The sequence below is a fragment of the Topomyia yanbarensis genome, chromosome 3 (genome assembly GCF_030247195.1).
Source record: "Topomyia yanbarensis strain Yona2022 chromosome 3, ASM3024719v1, whole genome shotgun sequence".
NCBI lineage: Eukaryota > Metazoa > Arthropoda > Insecta > Diptera > Culicidae > Topomyia > Topomyia yanbarensis.
Window position 1 is genome coordinate 321185120 of NC_080672.1, and position 22518 is coordinate 321207637.

The 22518-nt window shown below is 34.1% G+C and overlaps 1 protein-coding gene across 5 annotated transcripts in view; it reads right to left on the minus strand.

Moving 5' to 3' along the window:
• The window catches only part of LOC131694112 (transient receptor potential cation channel trpm), a 355889-nt gene that overhangs the window by 288468 nt on the left and 44903 nt on the right, over window positions 1–22518 (minus strand). For 4 of the 5 annotated variants that reach the window (XM_058982535.1, XM_058982530.1, XM_058982533.1 and 1 more), the window contains exon 2: window positions 17860–19004. The exons of the other annotated variant lie outside the window; for it this stretch is intronic. In XM_058982535.1, the coding sequence (XP_058838518.1) occupies window positions 17860–17889 (30 nt within the window). In that variant the 5' untranslated portion in view covers window positions 17890–19004. The remainder of the gene's footprint in view (window positions 1–17859; window positions 19005–22518) is intronic. 5 annotated transcript variants of the gene reach the window in all.

Here is a 22518-nt window from a genome sequence, read left to right on the forward strand (position 1 = left end):
CTACATTTTTGCATTTTTAGTTCTACAGACTACAATTCTTCCTTTAGTATGCAAACAAATAGATAGAAGTGTAGTCCAGGATATGCGGAACAACTTTGCCGAAGGATGTATGGTGTTAGAATGTCTCTAAGCCAAGTTATAGCTGTTCAAAGTTCGATACATCGAATTAAATGCCAAAAATCATTTTTATTGCCAACACTGCCGGTGTACCAATGGTATTTCATATAGCATTCCAAAATAACATTATATATTTTAGTTTTACCACATTGATATGTTTGGATGAATTATTCAAAAGCCTTAGCTCAATTTCATGAGCGCAGGTAGTTGAGCAATAGGGCGTAGTTAGGGGGGATGGGGGAGGCTTTAATATGTAAAAATTCGAACTGAAATGTTGTCGAGTTGGAATGCTCAGATGAATTATTTCAAAACAATTACACAATGTCCTACGCATAATAGTAACGATGAAATAAAACATACTGTATCCCTTTGCCTTGACTTTTATCAATAGAAGTTACGTTACAGACTGAATCAACTGATGTCGATTTGATATGTCAGAGGATTATATTTCGGTTTAATACGCATTATGATTTGATAGCATGCTCATTTCTATGCTGTTCGATCACGAGGCGTGAAGATAATTTCTGGATTTCAACATGAAATCCACCAGATCCCTACAACAATTTTTGCTTCAGGTGATCTAACAGCATCGAAATGAGCATCCCATCAATCATAGTGCCTATTAAACTGAAACATAATCAATGCAATCCTCTGACATGACTCGACATCAATTGATTTAGTCTGTAACGTAACTTCTATTGATAAAAGTCAAGGCAAAGGGATACAGTATGTTTTATTTCATCGTTACTATTATGCGTAGGTCATTGTGTAATTGTTTTGAAATAATTCATCTGAACATTCCAACTCGACAACATTTCAGTTCGAATTTTTACATATTAAAGCCTCCCCCCATCCCCCCTAACTACGCCCTATTGCTCAACTACCTACGCTCATGAAATTGAGCTAAGGCTTTTGAATAATTCATCCAAACATATCAATGTGGTAAAACTAAAATATATAATGTTATTTTGGAATTCTATATGAAATACCATTGGTACACCGGCAGTGTTGGCAATAAAAATGATTTTTGGCATTTAATTCGATGTATCGAACTTTGAACAGCTATAACTTGGCTTAGAGACATTCTAACACCATACATCCTTCGGCAAAGTTGTTCAGCATATCCTGGACTATACCTCTATCTATTTGTTGGCACACTACAGGAAGAATTGTAGTCTGTAGAATTAAAAATGCAAAAATGTAGGTTTTCCCATACTAATCTCCATACAAATTTCAAACGCAATGCGCTACGCCGGGTCAACACCAATCGACCCCAAATTTTGCACAGTTGTTTGGGACCCCAAAAGGAACCAAAAAAGTGCTGTGCTCGGTTGATGTGGCTATGATTACATTTTTCCATTTAACAATGCCCCACCGTAATACCCATGTGGAGACGCCCTGTAGCTCATAAATCTTCTTATAAATTGCTTGCCTAATGAGCATCATATTACTGAAAAATTAGTGATTTTTACTAGTTTTGTCAACTATTTCTGCTATCCGATGTGATTGACTACTATTATTAACGTGTATATTAACCCTTTAACGTCCAACACCTTCAAAGTTAGTAAAAAAGTTGTCGAAAAAAGAATTATGGAATTTCAAAACTGATAGCAGAAATGGATTCAGTGACCCAAAATTAGTTAAAAACCCGATTTTTAGCCATATAAGCCACTTTTTATAATTTTGTCATAACTTTATATGAACAGGTGCAACTTTGCGTCGGTGTGTTTCGATCGTTCAGTTTGCAATACAATGCGGCTATTGGTTCATTACTAATGCGCACACCGAGGTGACAATGACAATATACAACGTGAAGTGAATGTTGGTGTTGCGCACAAGAAAAGTATGACCAAAGAGAATATTTCTGCAGCATTCAAAAAAACTGAAATATTCCCTTTTTCATATTTTCACTGACATTGATTTTCTACCGTCGGCTGTTTCTGAAAGGGCAAACCCATCTAGTGCTCAACCTGACCTCCAACCAGCGTTTCCAGTCAAAAAAGCACGGACACTGTAGCATCACACGCATCTACATACGAACTGAATGAACAATTACCGCAATTAATTCAAAAGAATAACGCGAGCATCACAACTGCGTTACAAATAGAGAAAGAACGAAAATTCTCCATTGCCTTTCGTGCGCCCGGAAAATATTCGTGGATTTCCTAGCGGTGACATAAAATTGGGAAAGCGTCGAAAAAGAGGTAGATGCTTGATTGCGACCGACACACCTGTAAAAAAGAACTTGATACTAAGCAATGCAAGCAAAAACGTTTGAAGAAAACAGGAAAATCAGCAAGAATGAAGATAAATATTACAGAATAACCAATGGAAATAAACGGATCATCAAATGAACTTCCGATGGTCTTAGTTGCTGACAGTGTTCCGTCTGCAATTATTTCATATTATTATTATTGGATAAGATTTTGCAGTAAAATATTGCTTCACTGTGGACGACGCCATGTTTCATTGTTCCTACCGGTGAGCTACACGGAAACGTTTTAGTACCAACTATATTTTTTTTTTCAAAAAATGCTTTATATGTTGAACGTATCCACAATAAAAATATATGTGTTTGTTTACTAACATTTGAAATCATATATCATATTTAGGTACATTCAAAAAGTTTTCTTACTCTAAAAAAAATCGTTGTAAAAATGAGTGCCACTGTTATCCTCTCTTTGTATTCCGGTTATTTTGTCTCCAACATTCTACTACCCTAACTTCCACTTCATAACTTTTTAAAACCTGAACTTTTCCATAGTTATCAAGCGCGATTAAAACATTTTTAATAGGTAAATCCACAAATAAAATTAAATTTGGACAAAGAGAATCAAAATCAATACATTTTGAATAACTTTGCGAAAGTCAAACTAATTTAAGAGTTATCGTAAATCGCCTGAAGTATTTCGCTTTGCACAATCTATCTAAATCAAAGCGGCAAACAATGCAAATTGAAAACACCGCCAACTAACTCCGGGCTCCCATAATCGGAACTTCTTCTATTGTGGGACATCACACTTGACTCAGGAACATGAATTGTGTCCCCGTTTTCGGAAGCTAGTATCAATCCGGCGCTAACTTAATCCGGTTTTAAACTAACACTGATCTGTTAAGTGCAACCTTTATGTTGAAAGGGGGAGAGGACTGTGGACCATTACTAATAATATTTGAAGAAACTTCTTCCATAGTATTCCCAACTTCTAGTGAGAAATTGGCTAGAAACGTCTATTCCTTCCTTACTAACCATATTTATTGTATCATCCATTATGAGGAAGCACACACCTGTCCCAGTGAGATCAATAGGTGCAAGTTTTGCTATTGCTGGATCCCGTAGCACGATAAAGCACTAGGTAATAGAGTCAAACCGGTGGACATCATTTTGTCCACTCTTGCATTGTTCTCGCTAGCTGTGCTGTCGTTTGAGCTGGTACGATAACAACTCACAAAATTTTTCTCTACGTTAGAAGCCAGTTGTTTCAAGATTGTTTAATACTAATTTACTTTTACATCGAATGCAAATTAGAACTTAAAATACCACTGACATACAAGAGAATTTTTTTGTGATTTGAATAACTTCCAATAACATCCAAATCCTATGAATGTATAAAAAATGCTGACACACCTATCCCACTGTCCAGAAACTTTACAGACGAAACATTGGAAGGTGGAAGGTTATAACAATAAAACAGAAAAAAGTTATGAAACAAAAAGTTTTCCACGATTTCGGATTACGATCCTTATTCCAGATTCCTGGTAAAGACTTGAACGAGATCAGCACCTTTAGCTCGATACCTTCTTACCAAGGAAGATTCATAAATATTACAGTGGCTGAATTAATAACCATGAATAATGGAACATGGCAGCATGCCTTCTTTTGTCAACGTCGAACAAGAAATAACAGGCAGTTTCCTATCCAATGAACAACCCCAGTCAGTATATGTATATACGGAATGTTTGCTTTCCTTCAAGCTGCCTAACTAAGTGACAGATTGTGATACGTCGAGCGAGTTAGTTACAAATGAATGATTTACACGTTTCTGGCGAGAGGATTGTGGCGGTGACAAGTTCTAGGTATCCATTCTTCTGCGTTAAGGAACGAAGATTAGGCTAGATCACGGTAAACCTGTTCCAGGAATATATTTCCCCTTACCGACATACATGTGCTTATGTAAATATCATAAAGTATAATTTGCGTAGCAGCACAGAAGAGGGTAGTAAAAAACTTTGGCTCCCCTCCCCCCCCCCCCTCCTGAGGCAGCATTCAGTCCAAATTGTCTGGTCGGAGTTTCAGCTTAACAGCGACGATTTAAGGGACACCGCACCGCACTACTACGTGCTGCAGATTAGGGTCTGCACTGACATCGGCAGGAAGTTTTCATCGGCACTGTGCCGTTTACCCTCCCTGGTGTGGGTAGTAAAAGTGATGTAATATCTATATATTTAGTGGCTAACTTTTTAATACGCTTCGACATATCCTTTTTGAGGTGGATATATTTTGTGGCACGAGAACTGCAAAATTTATCTAATTTATTGACAAAACTTTATTATTAGTTTTCTATTCGCCATTAAAATAATGGCTACTTCAACTCACGTTATCCAATTATGTTCATCTACTGGATTTACGAATAGGTAGATAGGACTCCTAATTGCCATTGGTTGAAAAATATTTGACTTTGGTTCGTGTACACGACGCTACTAACAAAGTACCGCTACTGTGCTAATGATGATGAAATCGACATCAAAGCGAAAGTATGAAATATTTGAAAGTATCCAGCCAGTTAATTCAGCAATTATATGGAAAATATGTATCTTTTACTTCTTCTTCCTTATTCTTAAACTACAATTCATACGACAAACCGGACTGAGATGAAATTGTACATCACCCGTTAGAAAAGCTCTCAGTATCGGTATTTACCTTCCAGTAGACGCGCTAGCCTACTCAGAGTGCACGCCAATCAAGCGAAAGCGTCTTTGAACACCAGCGCCTACTCGTTTAGTGAGGCATTCATACGATTTCAGGAGGGTCAGTCATAAAGCTTCCAACAGTGTGTAACTTCTGAACGGGTGCTTACGGACAAACGGTTTTACCTTCGTTTTGTAGGTATCTCTGTCCTATCAGAATAATTTATAGTATAAGATAGTAAGTTACACAAGTACGAAAACAGGCTAAAATAAAATCAGAATCATCCATAAGTCTTTACACAGCATTCAAAGCTATTTTGTTTCTTTGGAAAAGCTACGTGTTTTGTAATGATAAAAAATACCTTCGAACATCGAATCAGAAACAAAAACGCTATAAGTAACAAAAAGAATTTAAGGAATATTTTCATAAAAAACATCTTATTACTCACTTACTGTGAGTGACAGAGACAACATGTCGTCTGCAAAATTTACAAAAATACTCTCATCTATAACTTTTTCGAGGACGGCTTACCACTATCTCTTTCGATTCAAAAGATAAAATTTTAATATTTTAAAATATAATAAAGCGCTTTTTACTCACACACAAACAACGTAGAATATGCGAAATCGCTAATAAGGACAGTTTTGAATCCAATGAATAAAATACCCCAAAACGCTGTTTTGAACCACTCTGCATTCGGGACGTTGGATTGGGCGAGGAGCTGGTTCATGCAGTGAAATATGTATATTAACGGGGAACGTCTACTGCCACCCTGTTATACATTGAAAAAGTTTTTTCGCTGAAGCAATCTAGCTTGGCAGTTTTTTTTTCAGATATTGAATGTGCTCTTGAAAACTTGTCTTTCGAATTCATGTTTCATTGCATGCAATGCTTAGCAACCGCTAAGAATGTCTAGGGATGCCCTCAATGTGATGCGCTGTAACCACGTTTCTGGAATGTTGCCACCAATGGCTTGGTGATGAAACTCAATGTGCTTAGATTTCCGACATAACCCAATTGATCGTGAAAATAGCAACACGTGATTGTGTCCCGAATAGTTACTGGGATAAGTATATACCTGCTCCCAGTAACCAATTACTCACATGTAGTTTTTCTTTTATAACTTACATTGTAGGAATTCCTCCTCGCGAGTAATGGCCATCTGACTAAATGAAGCAACAAATAGCAGAACACGTACACGGAAAAAAATTGTTCCCCAAATCGTGAATAAAGTGCTATGAATTTTGGAACAATCACGTTTTCACGTTACGAAAAGACTTTCCTTCAGTAACACCTGCGTAACGCTATTAGGAGTGGAAATGTCTGTTTTTATTTTGTGAACTTCAGTCACGGTTTCTGCCATGTCATTATCAAATGAGGAATTCCTCGAAGGTCCGTCCGAAAATCTTTGAAATAGTGACCGACCATCTTAGATTCCGATGAAACTTTACAGGTTCAACCGGCATGGAAGACTAAACATTTTCCACAGTCAATAAGATTATTTTGACTCAAGCGCAATTTTTTAAAAGAGCCTAGACGTTTCTACGCGCAAAAATTTCAAAATTGTATTGTTCGATTACACTATTTTATACAGTAAAACTATCTGAGAACGAGTTAGAGGGAATGAATACTTCTGCACGAAAAAAAACACTGAAAAAAATGTTGTGTCATTTTTCACAAAAACAAAAATTTATGATAAAAATTCAAATTTCAAAAATCCCATTTTTTCTTATTTTATATATTTTGTCACCAAAAACCTAATGAGAAAAGAAACATTTTGAATGTGATTTTATGATGGAGAAATTATCGGCAAAAAAGTTTTTCGAACAATAACTTTATACATGTTTTTAAATTTCATACTAATTGACATACAAAACTGTAGTTTTATTACAGAATATAATTCTAAGTATCATTTTAAATCAAATACATTTAACAAATATCTTCCAAAATGCGACAGTTTTCGAGATATTTGGAATTTTGTTCCAACAAAAACAATTAATTCATGTAATTATGTCCCTTTTAAAAGTTATTCGCGTTACCCCTTCTTTAATTGTCAAAAGTCTAATGTTTATCGCTTTACATACATAAAAGAAGCTTTTTCAGTGTATTTTGATCATGGAGAAGCTTTTAATAAAAAAGTTTTCCTAACACCTTTGGCCATTTTTTTGTAATTCTTACTATTTGCAGTCAAAAGTCGAATTTTATTTTTGAATATCATTCTAAATGCCATTTTAAATGTAAATGGTTATAACAAAAATTTTCTGAAATGTAGTAGTTCTCGAGATATTTTAAATTTTGTTTTAACAACACAACATTTTGTTTTATTACGACCTTTTCAGAAGTTATTCGTGTTCCTCTATCAACAGCAATTAGTTATTCGTAAGGCTCATAACATTTCCTATAACTTTCCCTTTGAAATCAAGGCGATATTGTAAACCATTTGAAAGCTACATGAAAACAACCAAAATATAATTCAACTATATAGTTAAATCAACAGATGCTATGGTTGAATAATATTTTGATTGTTTTCGTATAGCTTTTAAACGGTTTACAATATCACCTTGATGTCAATGGGAAAGCTAAGGGAAATGGTATGGGCCTTACGAAAAACCAATTATTGTTGATGGAGAATAACTTCTGAAAAGGTCGTATTAAAACGAAACAATTGTGTTGTTAAAACAAAATTTAAAATATGTCGAGAACTACTACATTTCAGAAATTTTTTGTTATAAGCAATTTGATTTAAAATGGCGTTTAAAATCATAATCAAAAATAAAACTCTAATTTTGACTGCAAATAGTAAGAATTATAAAAAAATGTCAAAAGTTGTTGTTAGAAAAACTTTTTTATTATAAGCTTCTCCATGATCCAAATACATTGAAAAAGCTTCTTTTATGTCTGTAAAACGATAAATATTAGACTTTTGACAATTAAAGATAGGGTAACGCGAATAACTTTTAAAAAGGACATAATTACATGAATTAATTGCTTTTGTTGGAGCAAAATTCCAAATATCTTGAAAACTATCGCATTTTGGAAGATATTTGTTAAATGCATTTTGATTTAAAATGATACTTAGAATTATATTCTGTAATACAGTTTTGTATGTCAATTAGTAAAAAATTTAAAAACATTTATAAAGTTATTGCGAGAAAAACTTTTTTGCTAATAATTTCTCCATCATGAAATTACATTCAAAATGTTTCTTTTCTCTTTAGTTTTTTGTTGACAAAATATAGAAAATTATAAAGAATGGGTTTTTTTGATATTTCAATTTTTATCAAAAATTTTTGTTTTTGTGAAAAATGACACAACATTTTTTCCGCGTATATTTTTTTCGTGCAGAAGTATTCGTTACCTGTATTTCGTTTTCAGATAGTTTTACTGTATAAAATAGTGTAATCGAACGAAAAGAAAAAATGAAATTATTGCACGTAGAAACGTCTACGCCCTTTTGAAAAATTGCCCTTGTATCAGAATATTGCAATTGTCAGAGAAAATCATGGAGATTCATAAACCGAACACAAATGTAAAGTTTCGTTCGAATCGACGATGGTCATATTTTGCGGTCGGCCGGATTCTCATGGAATTTCTCGAATCGATTTTCTGTAGGTGAACTAGTTCACAACTTTGTGAACATTATTCATAAAACCAAAGTTTGACTCATGATAATATGAATAGATTTGGGAACATTAGTTTAAAAAGTCAAATCATTCTGGATATTTTCTCGAAACTCGGAATTTAATTTATGAATCCATTGAATCTTTGTGAACTAATTCATGATTCCTAATATATTAGTCACGGTCCAATATCCGTGCTCATGAAATAGTTCACAAAACCATGAAATATTATTCATGAACTGGTTCATGATTTCTAGTATAATAGTCAAGACTGACTAAGCGTGCCCGTGATATTGCTCATGTATATGTGAACTGTTTCATGAATCCTACTTTAATAATCAGGACTTATCATTTATGCTCGTGATATAGTTCACAACAACATAAAATATTATTCATGCCTTCGTAAACTGGTTCATGATTGCTAGTATAATAGTCACGACTTCCCATTCGTGATCGTGACATACTTCACGAAATCATATAATATTATTCATGCATTCCAAGTTCATGATTTCTAGTACAATAGTCACATCTGACCATTTGTGTTCATCAAATACTTAACAAAATCATAAAATATTATGCATGGTTTCGTAACCTAGTTCATGATTCCTAGTGCATGATTTAGGATCTATTTTGTGTGCTTGTAATAGTTAAAATATATTCCTACTCATTTTCAGTTTCATTTAACATGGTAATGAAATGTTCACGTTTTAGGAACTTAATCATGAGTAGAGATTTTTGTTTATGTTTGTTCTTGATTTCTGTATATTAGTCACGATTTTTGACATTTTTATCACTAGCTGTGTGATTTCATGATTTCAGTAAAAACGTAAAAACGTAAAAATGTAAAAACGTAAAAACGTAAAAACGTAAAAACGTAAAAACGTAAAAACGTAAAAACGTAAAAACGTAAAAACGTAAAAACGTAAAAACGTAAAAACGTAAAAACGTAAAAACGTAAAAACGTAAAAACGTAAAAACGTAAAAACGTAAAAACGTAAAAACGTAAAAACGTAAAAACGTAAAAACGTAAAAACGTAAAAACGTAAAAACGTAAAAACGTAAAAACGTAAAAACGTAAAAACGTAAAAACGTAAAAACGTAAAAACGTAAAAACGTAAAAACGTAAAAACGTAAAAACGTAAAAACGTAAAAACGTAAAAACGTAAAAACGTAAAAACGTAAAAACGTAAAAACGTAAAAACGTAAAAACGTAAAAACGTAAAAACGTAAAAACGTAAAAACGTAAAAACGTAAAAACGTAAAAACGTAAAAACGTAAAAACGTAAAAACGTAAAAACGTAAAAACGTAAAAACGTAAAAACGTAAAAACGTAAAAACGTAAAAACGTAAAAACGTAAAAACGTAAAAACGTAAAAACGTAAAAACGTAAAAACGTAAAAACGTAAAAACGTAAAAACGTAAAAACGTAAAAACGTAAAAACGTAAAAACGTAAAAACGTAAAAACGTAAAAACGTAAAAACGTAAAAACGTAAAAACGTAAAAACGTAAAAACGTAAAAACGTAAAAACGTAAAAACGTAAAAACGTAAAAACGTAAAAACGTAAAAACGTAAAAACGTAAAAACGTAAAAACGTAAAAACGTAAAAACGTAAAAACGTAAAAACGTAAAAACGTAAAAACGTAAAAACGTAAAAACGTAAAAACGTAAAAACGTAAAAACGTAAAAACGTAAAAACGTAAAAACGTAAAAACGTAAAAACGTAAAAACGTAAAAACGTAAAAACGTAAAAACGTAAAAACGTAAAAACGTAAAAACGTAAAAACGTAAAAACGTAAAAACGTAAAAACGTAAAAACGTAAAAACGTAAAAACGTAAAAACGTAAAAACGTAAAAACGTAAAAACGTAAAAACGTAAAAACGTAAAAACGTAAAAACGTAAAAACGTAAAAACGTAAAAACGTAAAAACGTAAAAACGTAAAAACGTAAAAACGTAAAAACGTAAAAACGTAAAAACGTAAAAACGTAAAAACGTAAAAACGTAAAAACGTAAAAACGTAAAAACGTAAAAACGTAAAAACGTAAAAACGTAAAAACGTAAAAACGTAAAAACGTAAAAACGTAAAAACGTAAAAACGTAAAAACGTAAAAACGTAAAAACGTAAAAACGTAAAAACGTAAAAACGTAAAAACGTAAAAACGTAAAAACGTAAAAACGTAAAAACGTAAAAACGTAAAAACGTAAAAACGTAAAAACGTAAAAACGTAAAAACGTAAAAACGTAAAAACGTAAAAACGTAAAAACGTAAAAACGTAAAAACGTAAAAACGTAAAAACGTAAAAACGTAAAAACGTAAAAACGTAAAAACGTAAAAACGTAAAAACGTAAAAACGTAAAAACGTAAAAACGTAAAAACGTAAAAACGTAAAAACGTAAAAACGTAAAAACGTAAAAACGTAAAAACGTAAAAACGTAAAAACGTAAAAACGTAAAAACGTAAAAACGTAAAAACGTAAAAACGTAAAAACGTAAAAACGTAAAAACGTAAAAACGTAAAAACGTAAAAACGTAAAAACGTAAAAACGTAAAAACGTAAAAACGTAAAAACGTAAAAACGTAAAAACGTAAAAACGTAAAAACGTAAAAACGTAAAAACGTAAAAACGTAAAAACGTAAAAACGTAAAAACGTAAAAACGTAAAAACGTAAAAACGTAAAAACGTAAAAACGTAAAAACGTAAAAACGTAAAAACGTAAAAACGTAAAAACGTAAAAACGTAAAAACGTAAAAACGTAAAAACGTAAAAACGTAAAAACGTAAAAACGTAAAAACGTAAAAACGTAAAAACGTAAAAACGTAAAAACGTAAAAACGTAAAAACGTAAAAACGTAAAAACGTAAAAACGTAAAAACGTAAAAACGTAAAAACGTAAAAACGTAAAAACGTAAAAACGTAAAAACGTAAAAACGTAAAAACGTAAAAACGTAAAAACGTAAAAACGTAAAAACGTAAAAACGTAAAAACGTAAAATGGAAAATCGGAAAACGTCAAAAAGGAAAATTGGAAAATGTCGAAAAAGAAAAACGAAAAACGAAAAACGAAAAATGAAAAATGAAAAATGAAAAACGAAAAACGAAAAACGAAAAACGAAAAACGAAAAACGAAAAACGAAAAACGAAAAACGAAAAACGAAAAACGAAAAACGAAAAACGAAAAACGAAAAACGAAAAACGAAAAACGAAAAACGAAAAACGAAAAACGAAAAACGAAAAACGAAAAACGAAAAACGAAAAACGAAAAACGAAAAACGAAAAACGAAAAACGAAAAACGAAAAACGAAAAACGAAAAACGAAAAACGAAAAACGAAAAACGAAAAACGAAAAACGAAAAACGAAAAACGAAAAACGAAAAACGAAAAACGAAAAACGAAAACCTAAAAACGAAAAATGAAAACCTAAAAACGAAAAATGAAAAACGAAAAGCGATTTAGTGTATGCCGCTGAAGGCAGCAGAAGGACATGGGTACGAGCAAGGGCCAAGAAGATGATGTTTTCGAAAGACGGTAGAATGCGATAGTACGAACGTTATCTGGGAAACTGAAACGACCTGGAATGGAAGTGGAGGAGGACCTGCGGGATTCACGGGGCAAGGCATATTTTGGCAGCACTGTGTCCCTTGCCGAAGTTCGCTATATGTGATAGATGTCACTGCAGCGGAAACCCGAGTCGCGAGGTTCTAAAATGTCAAATCAAGAGGAAACAAATTGTGGATTTGTTCGGATTTGTAGAGAGGATCTGTTCGCGCTAAAAGGAAACTAATTGTAAGATTATTGAATTACATTTAAGATAATTATTGAAATTACACTATTTTTGAACTTGGTAAAATCGGCACTGCTGCATGAACTTTTTTTTGTAGTCCGAACACCCGAACATTATTCGTAATTGATACATCGAAAATCGCGACTAAGATTCGTTCGATTCACGAAATCGTGATCTTTTGATCATGATGTTATGAACAAAATTCTTTTCCGTGTATCGATCATATTTTTCACAAGTTGATGATTTGGCAAGGCATCTGCAGATGTAGAAGCGAAACTAACATTTTTATTACTGAAATGGCCATGAATGTGCAACTTTTTAAATTTTTGCAATTCATTTCATCAAATAGGCCTCTATATGATTTCCGTGAAGTTCTTGTCTAACTTAGTCAGCTGCCAATTCAGCCAGTATGTTATAGAAGCAGAAAAATATGATTTTTAAATTCATTCCTGATTTTCGTCTCTTCGAAGTTCACGTTGTTGACCTCGTACCATTCCAATAAGCTTCGAGCGTTATTGCAGCGTTCCAGATCAAGTTAAAACTATTGAATCTACTCTATCATATATCTCTCATCGTTTATTATTACATAAAAGTGGAATAGAGAGTGCTAGTTTCACCACATTTCCAAATAACATGCATGATCAGAAATTAGTTCGGAAAATTTCGACATTGTGTTCTTTCGAACATGCCCTGGGATTTCCATTTAAATTTTAAGAGAAATACACATTAACCCACATCTTTACCCTTCGAAGAATCAATTTCAAATGTTTTCCATGTTGAAATAATAGCAAGTTAAGAGAAATCAGCAAAACAAAAGTATGTTTACAAATCCTACAACCCTATTCAAAAGTTGACATGGAATTGTTTTGTTTATCGTTGCTCCGGTTTTTTTACATTTAGAGAATTTTTCAAAATATTCAGTTCTCAGTTTAGTCTCCTCAAAACTATTCAAACCACATATTACATTTTTAAACTCCATCCGAAGAAAAATCGAGCCAATGTTCGGTATCGCTCCATAACGCTACTTTTTAAGAGATGTCGCATTCTTCCATGCTTAGGTCGGTCCTTTTGTTTTGTTGCTTTTGGGTGATCTATTCGGATTTAGCGTTAATCTGATACCCTAGTTAAGCGCTGCATTCTGAAGAGACGATCTCAAATTGCAAAATCATTGATTTATTATATTTTTATTGAAAAATGTCGGTTTATATTTTTTTTTGCAAAGGATTAATACCCCGAAACTAATTTTTCGATAGTTTTGCTGTACAAAAAACTGTTCTCAAACAACACTTTTTTCAAAGTAGTATATACAAAAAGCCATGTTTTTTCGGCGAAAAATAATGAATTCCCGGAAATTCATTCTCGGACCGCTCTGCTATGCAGATGACGAAACTTGAGCAATATTTTATTAAATTTACCGTATGCAAAAACACCAATGCCCTTTCAAAAAAAAACCCTCCAAAGGGAGTCCCCTTATATAATTGTGGCAAAAAAGTACGTAATGTAATAATTTTTCTTGAAGCAGTAAAATGACTTAGACATGTGCGCAATTCTGCAAAATGTTTAGTAAGGTTTTATCTATAAATTGAAAATTTTCGAGTGTAAGGTGTAAAAATGGCGGCTTTCTCGGAACAAGATTTTTCGAATCTGCGGGCATTCTCGTTTTTGAACCAAAATCAACGTTGAGTTTTGCCCGCCTAAAAGAAGACAACATTCTCGGGCGCTGTAACATGGCAATATTTTGATCATTAACGATTATTTACAGCCGGCCGAAGTGTGAAAAAACGATTCTTTATTTTCAAGTGGCCGCCATTTTGTTTGTATATCGAATTTTTTCATGTTTTTTAGGTTGGGGCACCACTACGGAATGTAATCTTCAAGATCGTTTTGGTTTGCTGCTTGTAGACGATGAATTGAGAATTTCAAAACACCTCTGCTGGAGCCGCCATTTTGGACGCAATTTTTGACACCTTACACTCGAAAATTTTTATAATATAGATGAAACCTTTATAAACATTTTGCAGAATAGCGCACATGTCTAAATCATTTTACATCTTCAAAAAAAATATCAAACATAGGTACTTTTTTCACACCCTTAAGTTGAAATGGTCTGAATGTCTGTTGAAAATAAGCAGATGCTTAAACCGAACACAGCTACAACAATATTTTTTTGTGGTTTGACTAACTAGTGTACTTAAGTCAAACCACAAAAAAATAAAAATTAAAGTCCGAACTTCAATATTCGAACCCCCCTGATGTAAAATTGCGTGCTGAATCCAAAAATGAGGTTCAAAAAATTTACAGTAGGACAGTTTTCGAGTTAAAGTGAAAAAATGAATTGCTCCTTTAAAATTAAAAGTACGTTCAGTAAAATCCAAATATCTTTGGTTATAGAGAATCGATATGAAATATTTAATGTGAATTAAAGGTAATTGAATGCACTTTCGATCGTTAGAACATTTTTTAAAGCAACTACTGGTTCTGACGTCATTCACGAATCCATTGGACTTTTTCTTAATTTTTCGTCATTTTTTGAAGAAAAATGAGCGTGTGATCAATATTTTCGGCAAGATAAAGCAATCCTTAAAATTATATTTTTATGGGAAATTAAAGCCCGCTAATAATCAATAAAAATAAGCAATTGTTAGTTTGAATCCGATGAAAATTGCGAAAGTTATTCAATTTTTTGGAAAATGGCAATTTTTGTGTTTCCGTCTCGATTCCAATTTTTTCCTGGGGCTTGTTTAATAATATATGAGTGACTCTCTGTCAGAATTCTGTTAAACAAGTAAATGGAAGAATTTTGAAAGAATTAAATGTGGGGAGCTCGTTTATCTAAATGATTATAGACTTCTGATAACAATAAATTCAGGATTAATGAAATTAAAAGTCATTGAATGATTGGTATGCAATACTGCGTGTACTATTTACAAGTGTATTATATAAAATAACACTCTTATGATACAAAATTCGTTGTAAACTAAACCCGCACACGTTATAAAATTCGTGTTTTGAAAGCTGCTAGCTGCTCAACTTGGTTTTGTACAATGTTAATACAAATTATACGAACCCGTAGAAATATATGATACTACATACGTCAAATATTAAAAAATTAATAATTTGTAAAACTTTTAATTTGTGTTATTTCCTAGAACATCTAGTCTTTTGAAATTATGTAGGACATCGAATAAGACTTATTTTAGGTCTAAAATCTCAGAATCTGAACTTAAGAATGATTTGAAGAACGTAGAATATTTTGTAATTGCACTTAGATGTTTCACGCAATACATTGTAGTAGTTTGAAGTTTTGTGAACCACTACAGTGAAATCGGGACATCGTAGAAGCCAATGTGAATCCAATATGATTTCAAATTATAAACTTCTAGACGTTTTAATAACGTGAAATAAATTGTTAGTAGAACAAAACGTGACGAAATAGGTGGATAAGTCATCTTTCGTTAAGCTAGTGCTAAAATTTTGCACCGTGATAAGCTTCCGATGTGTGTATCAAGGCATTGTGGAGCGTGCAGTTTACAACGTATTTTCTACATATACGATTCTATAAGACACATGTAAATATTATGCGTACTATTAATGCCTTTTTTATGATATTACTCCACTGAGCCTGAAATTATTCTTATCAGAAGTCTTTAATCATTTTGATAGTCAGTTGCGTTTCGGCTTCGCCTCATCAAAAACCGACACTAACTTATTGTCGGAATAGATTAGCGCCGGCATGACGCAAATCCCTTAAAACTAAAACACACTTTGTGTTTCAATCGAACGACTGATCAAACGTGATGTTCCGTTCGAGCAAAAGTTCTGTTTATGCCGATGATACACAGTGAAGCCGAAACTTGTCTTGGCTTAGCAGGCCTATGTCTATGACAATAAGTTAGTGTCGGTTTCTGATGAGGCGAAGCCGAAACGCAACTGAGTATGAAATAAGGAGTTGTGCCCTCAAGTACAAAGACTGGTTTACCAACAAATTTTCACCCTTGTGAGAAATTTTGGTTTTTACCAAATTATAGCATAGCATTTTAATAGAATATTACCTTACATTAAATTCTTTTAAAATTCTTCCATTTACTTGTTTAACAAAATACTGACAGAGAGTCCCGCATATATTATTAAACAAGCCCTAGAAAAAAATTGGAATCGAGACGGTTCAATAAATTGACCCAGAGAAACACAAAAATTGCTATTTTACCAAAAATTGAATAACTTTCGTAATTTTCATCGAATTCAAACTAACAAGTGCTTATTTTCATTGGTTTTTAGCAGGCTATAATTTCCCGTAAAAATATAGTTTTTAGGGTTAGTTTATCTTGCTGAAAATATTGATCACATGCTCATTTTTCTTCAAAAAATGACGAAAAAATAAGAAAAAGTTCAATAGATTCGTAAATAACATCAGAACCAGTAATCGCACTAAAACAACATGTTACAACAATCTAAAGTGCATTAAATTACCTTTAATTCAACATAATAAGATTTCATATCGATACACTACAACCGAAGATATTTGGATTTTACTAAACGTACTTTGAATTTTAAAGGTAAAATTCATTTTTTCACTGTAACTCGAAAACTGTTCTACTGTAAATTTTTTGGACCTCATTTTAGGATTCAGCACACGATTTGACATTGAAAATGGCCGATGATGTAAACTAGTGGTATCAATGCATTACTTTAGACTTTTTTGGTGGTATCCCACGGAGAAAACAGATCGAAATAGTGAGTTTAACGAACGTAATAATGTGGAATAAAATTCCTCCCAGAGGCAGTATTCGTACCAGCAACCCTTGGGACTCCGGCCTGATTCACAAACTCTTATGCTATCCCTGAGAGGGATACCACCAAAAAAGGCAGCTACTACGTTTTGTTCAAATCGGGATTTGGACCAGTTTCATTATCAGCTTCTTTAACACGAAATTCATCAAGTCTACCGTTCAGCACTGATGAACGAAAAAATGCTTTTCATCTTTCAATAACCGAAATCTCCTATATATAGATACCGTTCAGTATTCAATCCGCACCAGAATGTACCGATTACACGCATGAAATTTGCTTGACAAACTTTTCTGTTCCATCCATAGATCAAAGACGATTTTCCGTTCTGTTGGTGTGTGTTGGTGCGTACCACCGCCGGAAAGCTTTCTTTTCAAGACGTAAACGCGAAATAGAAAGGAAACTTTATCAAAGTCAAAAGAAGAACTCCTAGGTATGTGGAGAAATAGGATTTCATCGAAGGCTACTGTTTGCTCGTATGATACCCGGTGAAAATAGAAGATATGCTAACAATAGCAGTTCAAGCAGATGCAGAGACCTGGTGGGTGCGGGAGATTCTACGGGGTTTCGACAAAATAAAGGTACTAATAAAAGATAGTATAAGAGATATATCATAGATATTCAACAAGTAAACTTGTTTCACGTACCGGTTTGGCATTCCTTTTCTGTGTAATCATTTTTCCGTCATGAAATTGTCTCACAGACACGCACGCCTTAAATCCACCGGCTGTCGGCTGTTCGGTGGGGGGGGGGGGACTCAATGCGCGATGTCTGTGAGTTCGCGGGGTTGCTGTTTGACGATTATAACCAATTGAGCTGTAATTGATTCGCTGTTTATTGCTGTCTCTAGTGGACGTTTTTTTGTCTTAATGTAGTGTGCGTGGGAGTTAGCTCGAATTTGTATTCCGGTTGTTGTTATTTACAGAGCGGTATTGCCTCGAACGCTGAAACCGATGAGGTGGCGCATTTTTTTATGAAGTGGTTGTGATTTGCTTCAGGGGATATGAAAATTAATTTCAAAGTTTTCTTCTCTTCTACTTCTTTCCCACCCGCGTGGATGCTAGCTTGCTATCTCGTGGAAAATTCCCCGGTCGGCATCAGATTTCAATATTGAATTAACTGTTTTTATGTATGATGATAATGATAATTTTCTACACACGCTTTTTCGCGATAACTATCAGACCCCTCTACTCAACAAGAGTAGGCTGGGCCGGTTTGTAAAATACGACCGCTCAAAGCAGTTTTGGGAAGGGAGGTTTCCGAATCACTTGAAGTAATAATTCAATCATGAGATATTTGCTCTCTCCAAATTTCGCAGAATTTTCTTCACGTTTCACCTTCGTGCACAAGTGGGCTTTTACTTGTGATGGACACCATTCTGCTCACATTTTTTCCCAACAGCAGTTGAAACGACATAAGCCATAAGCAGTATTCCACAGCACGTTATTCCATTTTTGAATTTTCCTTGCCACTGACGTTAAATTTTGCAACTGAAAACACACTGGAACACTTCAGGCATTGAAAATCCATCGAAAGGAACATTTGGAAAATATTATTTCGCTGTCGGTGGATCAGCAATAAAATTCACAACCAGACACATACAATAATATGCTCTCGAAACCGAATACGCTATTCCGATTCCACACTCTGAAATATTGATGATTTTCCTTCTATCGCACCGACAAAACGATATTTTTTTTGACAAGAAACGACAACGCTTTCAACATAGAAGCAATATTCACATAATTGCACTTCGGGGAATACACGCACACAGAGACACATTTATTGGGATCTGAAAAAGAACGAAAAAGAGAAATAATATACAGACAACATGGATGAACACATTAATATTTATGTCTAAATACATGGTTGTGCGAAACAGAACTAAATATGCAGGAAAATTCCAACATGCAGATGAATCATAATCAAACAACAACAACACTACTCTATTCAACAGAAAAATAGACATGTATATGTAAATAGGATTATATTGTGCCGGACAGTGCACTGCATGCATCGTGGAAATCAACGTCGGTGCGCGGTAATTACTTTGTGACACGCTGTTCCATCGGTTCTTCGGTGGCAGAAAAACCACACCGCAAAAGTGGAAGATGAACGATGATGTTCCCACGTGGTTACGTGGGAAATGGAAAATGTCTGACGTTAGCAATGCGTACCTAATGATAATTAAATCTTAACCATATGTAGTTGATAAAGATTGATGACAGTGAATCCCTTCTAGTGTTTCAACCCGCAGGATGAAATGCAATTACTTGGAATTGAAATTTCCCCGTTGTTTCCGTTGTTTCAAATCTATAATTCAACCGAACAAGCTTCGACGGGAGCAAAAATTTCAAATCTAAAATTCAGTAGACGAAAAGTAAAATAAACATACCCTCCAGCTTCCACTAACCAAATGCAAATCTTCCCTTCTCGGCAGAAGGTTCATACTTCAACTAACGAATTGCGGATGTAGTGAAAGGATGATTGGATTTGGCGAAGAAACCGTATCCTATTTCGCTACAAGTTGTCGTTGCGCCAGGTGAGCCTGGGGTATCCTTGTCCGAGTAATGGTGAAGATTGTACCGATGGAATCGAACAGAGTAAATAGCGCGGAACACTATTTGGTTTCGGATTGTATTTTTTTGTATGCGGTGAGAATCAAATAGCGTGTCTGTCAATGAAAATGGCAAACGGGTAGGGCAGATGATGCCTGGAGTACCGAAAGGAGTCGTGCGAAGATAAACCATTCCAGTTCGTTACTATTTGACGCTGAGAAATTCAGCTGTATGTAGCTGTTACTTGAGTCGCAGGAGGTAGTGAGTGTTCTTTTTGTGACATGAACAGATTACATTTTGTGTTCATTATTATTCAACATTTTAGAAAATTTTATTAGAGAATTGAAAGCCATTTGGTCGAGTGCCGTTTGATGAAATGTTATTTGACTGAATAGATCACTTAGCCGAGCCGTTAGATCGATTTCCATTTGGCTCGAAATACCTAATTATCAACTTTTTGCAGGATAAGAAAGATAGTGTTTCCTGAAAACACTTGTAATGTGTAAAAAGAGCAGCTCATGTTAAAAATAAGGAAATTTGTTTATTTATTTTCTTTTCTATTCTATTCTAACTGGCTGTGTAAGGGCCAGTATTGAAAAGCATCCTGGAAAACACTGCAGTTATTCTTTAGTGTTTTTCTTGTCAACATTAATATTTGTTGCACATTATAATATGTCGCAAATATTAAAACGGCCAGGCCTACTGTGCAGAGTTATGTTTGAAGATGTTTCAATATTATACGGCAATTGAATTATTCACTTAATGAACAATTCAACCAACGAATCGTTTTAGAAATTTGAATAAGGAAGAAACGAGGACAACCGTACCGACCGTTTCAGATTATAGGAGGTTAGGATAAAATGTTGGGAGTGACTTGGCTAAGAAGGTTAATGCCACTCCTGTGATCCTTTGGGATGGGACAGAGGTATTTACACCTTGCCCCGACTAAAGAGCCTATGTTACGAAACCACAGGGCAGATTCGTTCAACAGACAGATGAGTTCAGTTCAGTACAACCCGCAGCTGTCAATTCGAGCGAACATAAACGTCAGTTGCGCAAACGTCAGAACATACCCTCGTGGGCTGAACTGTCAGATGGAGCATAGACACAACGTGATCAATCCGTAAGTTGCTCGTCATTGCACTGTTTTAATATTAAAAATCAGTTAGCAGTCGTGGTTGAACCTTTATTATAGTTGTTTAAATTCTAGTTAATTACAGTGAATTTGTAACAGAACGATAAATTAATAAGAATTTCATAAAACTGTGCTGTGAACTGTTATATATTACCTATTGTAGAAACTAAAGCTAATAGTACGGCTAATTGACTAGTTCAGGCTAATTATCACAGATTTGCAAGAAGGGTAAGTTCTCTTCAATAGAATCCAGCTTAAGCCTAATGAATTTATAAAACCTAGGACACTACGAACACAGATAAAAAAGGAGTTTGTTTCGGATAAACTCGAAAGAAGAAAACGAAAATGTAAGCATAACCTATATTCCAAATCAAATGAAACTTAATATAATATATTACAGCTTTGAAGCTGCGCGTAAGCTGCTATCAGGACGTGTATTCTTCCCAATCCGAACAGCCTAGGTTATAGCGCTTCACTCGCTCTTAAGGAAATTTGTTTATTTATTTGTTTATTTATTTGGGGAGCCGGGAAAGCTCGTTAGAGCAGAATTTTATTTAAACTATCTCGCTCTCCAGCAGGCATAAAACCTCCTTATCTTTTATATCAACAGATAATAGACATCCGAATGATATATTTCTACACTTAGGGTAAAGTGCCTATTTTCACCATACTAAGCAGGGTGCCTCACTAATTCATTAATTTCTCGGCCTACAATCAATGAAATGCTTGAAAATTGACATCAACAGCTTTGCTTCGTTGTTAAGAACGAATATAATAACACAAATACGCTGAAAACAGTGAAATTCTCGTGTCTCTGTAGGTTCAGTGGGTCCCTCCATGGGAGTCGGCGAAGTTCGAAATGAAAAAAATTGTACTGAATAGCCTCAATGCGTTGAATATCATTTTGGTAATAATGTAATAAGACTACATTGCCATATTCGAAAATAGAACGAACCAAAGCACAGTAGAGCGCTTTTAAACAATATATGTTGGTAAAGTTTATAGTGACTCTAAAAATGAATCCTAACAGCTTAGAGGCGTTGGAAATTGTGTACTCAATGTGGTACTTGAAGTTTTTTAGGTAGACTCCTAAATCTTTAAGAGATGCTTCCCGTTTAAAAACAATTTGCGATATATTGTAGTCGAAATTGATTGTCGAAGGTTTGCGAGTAAAACATATAACTGAACACTTGAAGCCATTTAACATCATCCTATTGACATAGCACCAATTGGTGAATACATCTTTCTGGTATTGCAAGAATTCTGCGTCTTTGGCATTCCTGATGAGCTTAAACAGTTTGAAGTCGTCAGCAAACGAAAGTTTCATACACTTCAGCAAATGGTTTAGGTAGTTTAAATAGAGCAAAAATATGAAAGGTCCGAGATGACTGCCGAGAGGAACTCCCGAGCTGGCAGCTAATAATGATGTGTAGTGTCCAATTTTCACTGCCATTTAACGTTCGGTTAGTTACGAGTAAAACCAATGCAGAAAAGGGCCATTATATCCAAGTCTAGCTAATTTGAAGACAGTTATCTGGTGCTTAATTTTGTCAAATACCGCGGAGAAGTCGACAGAATTAAAATATTTTTTTATGAACGTGTCCACTGGAAAA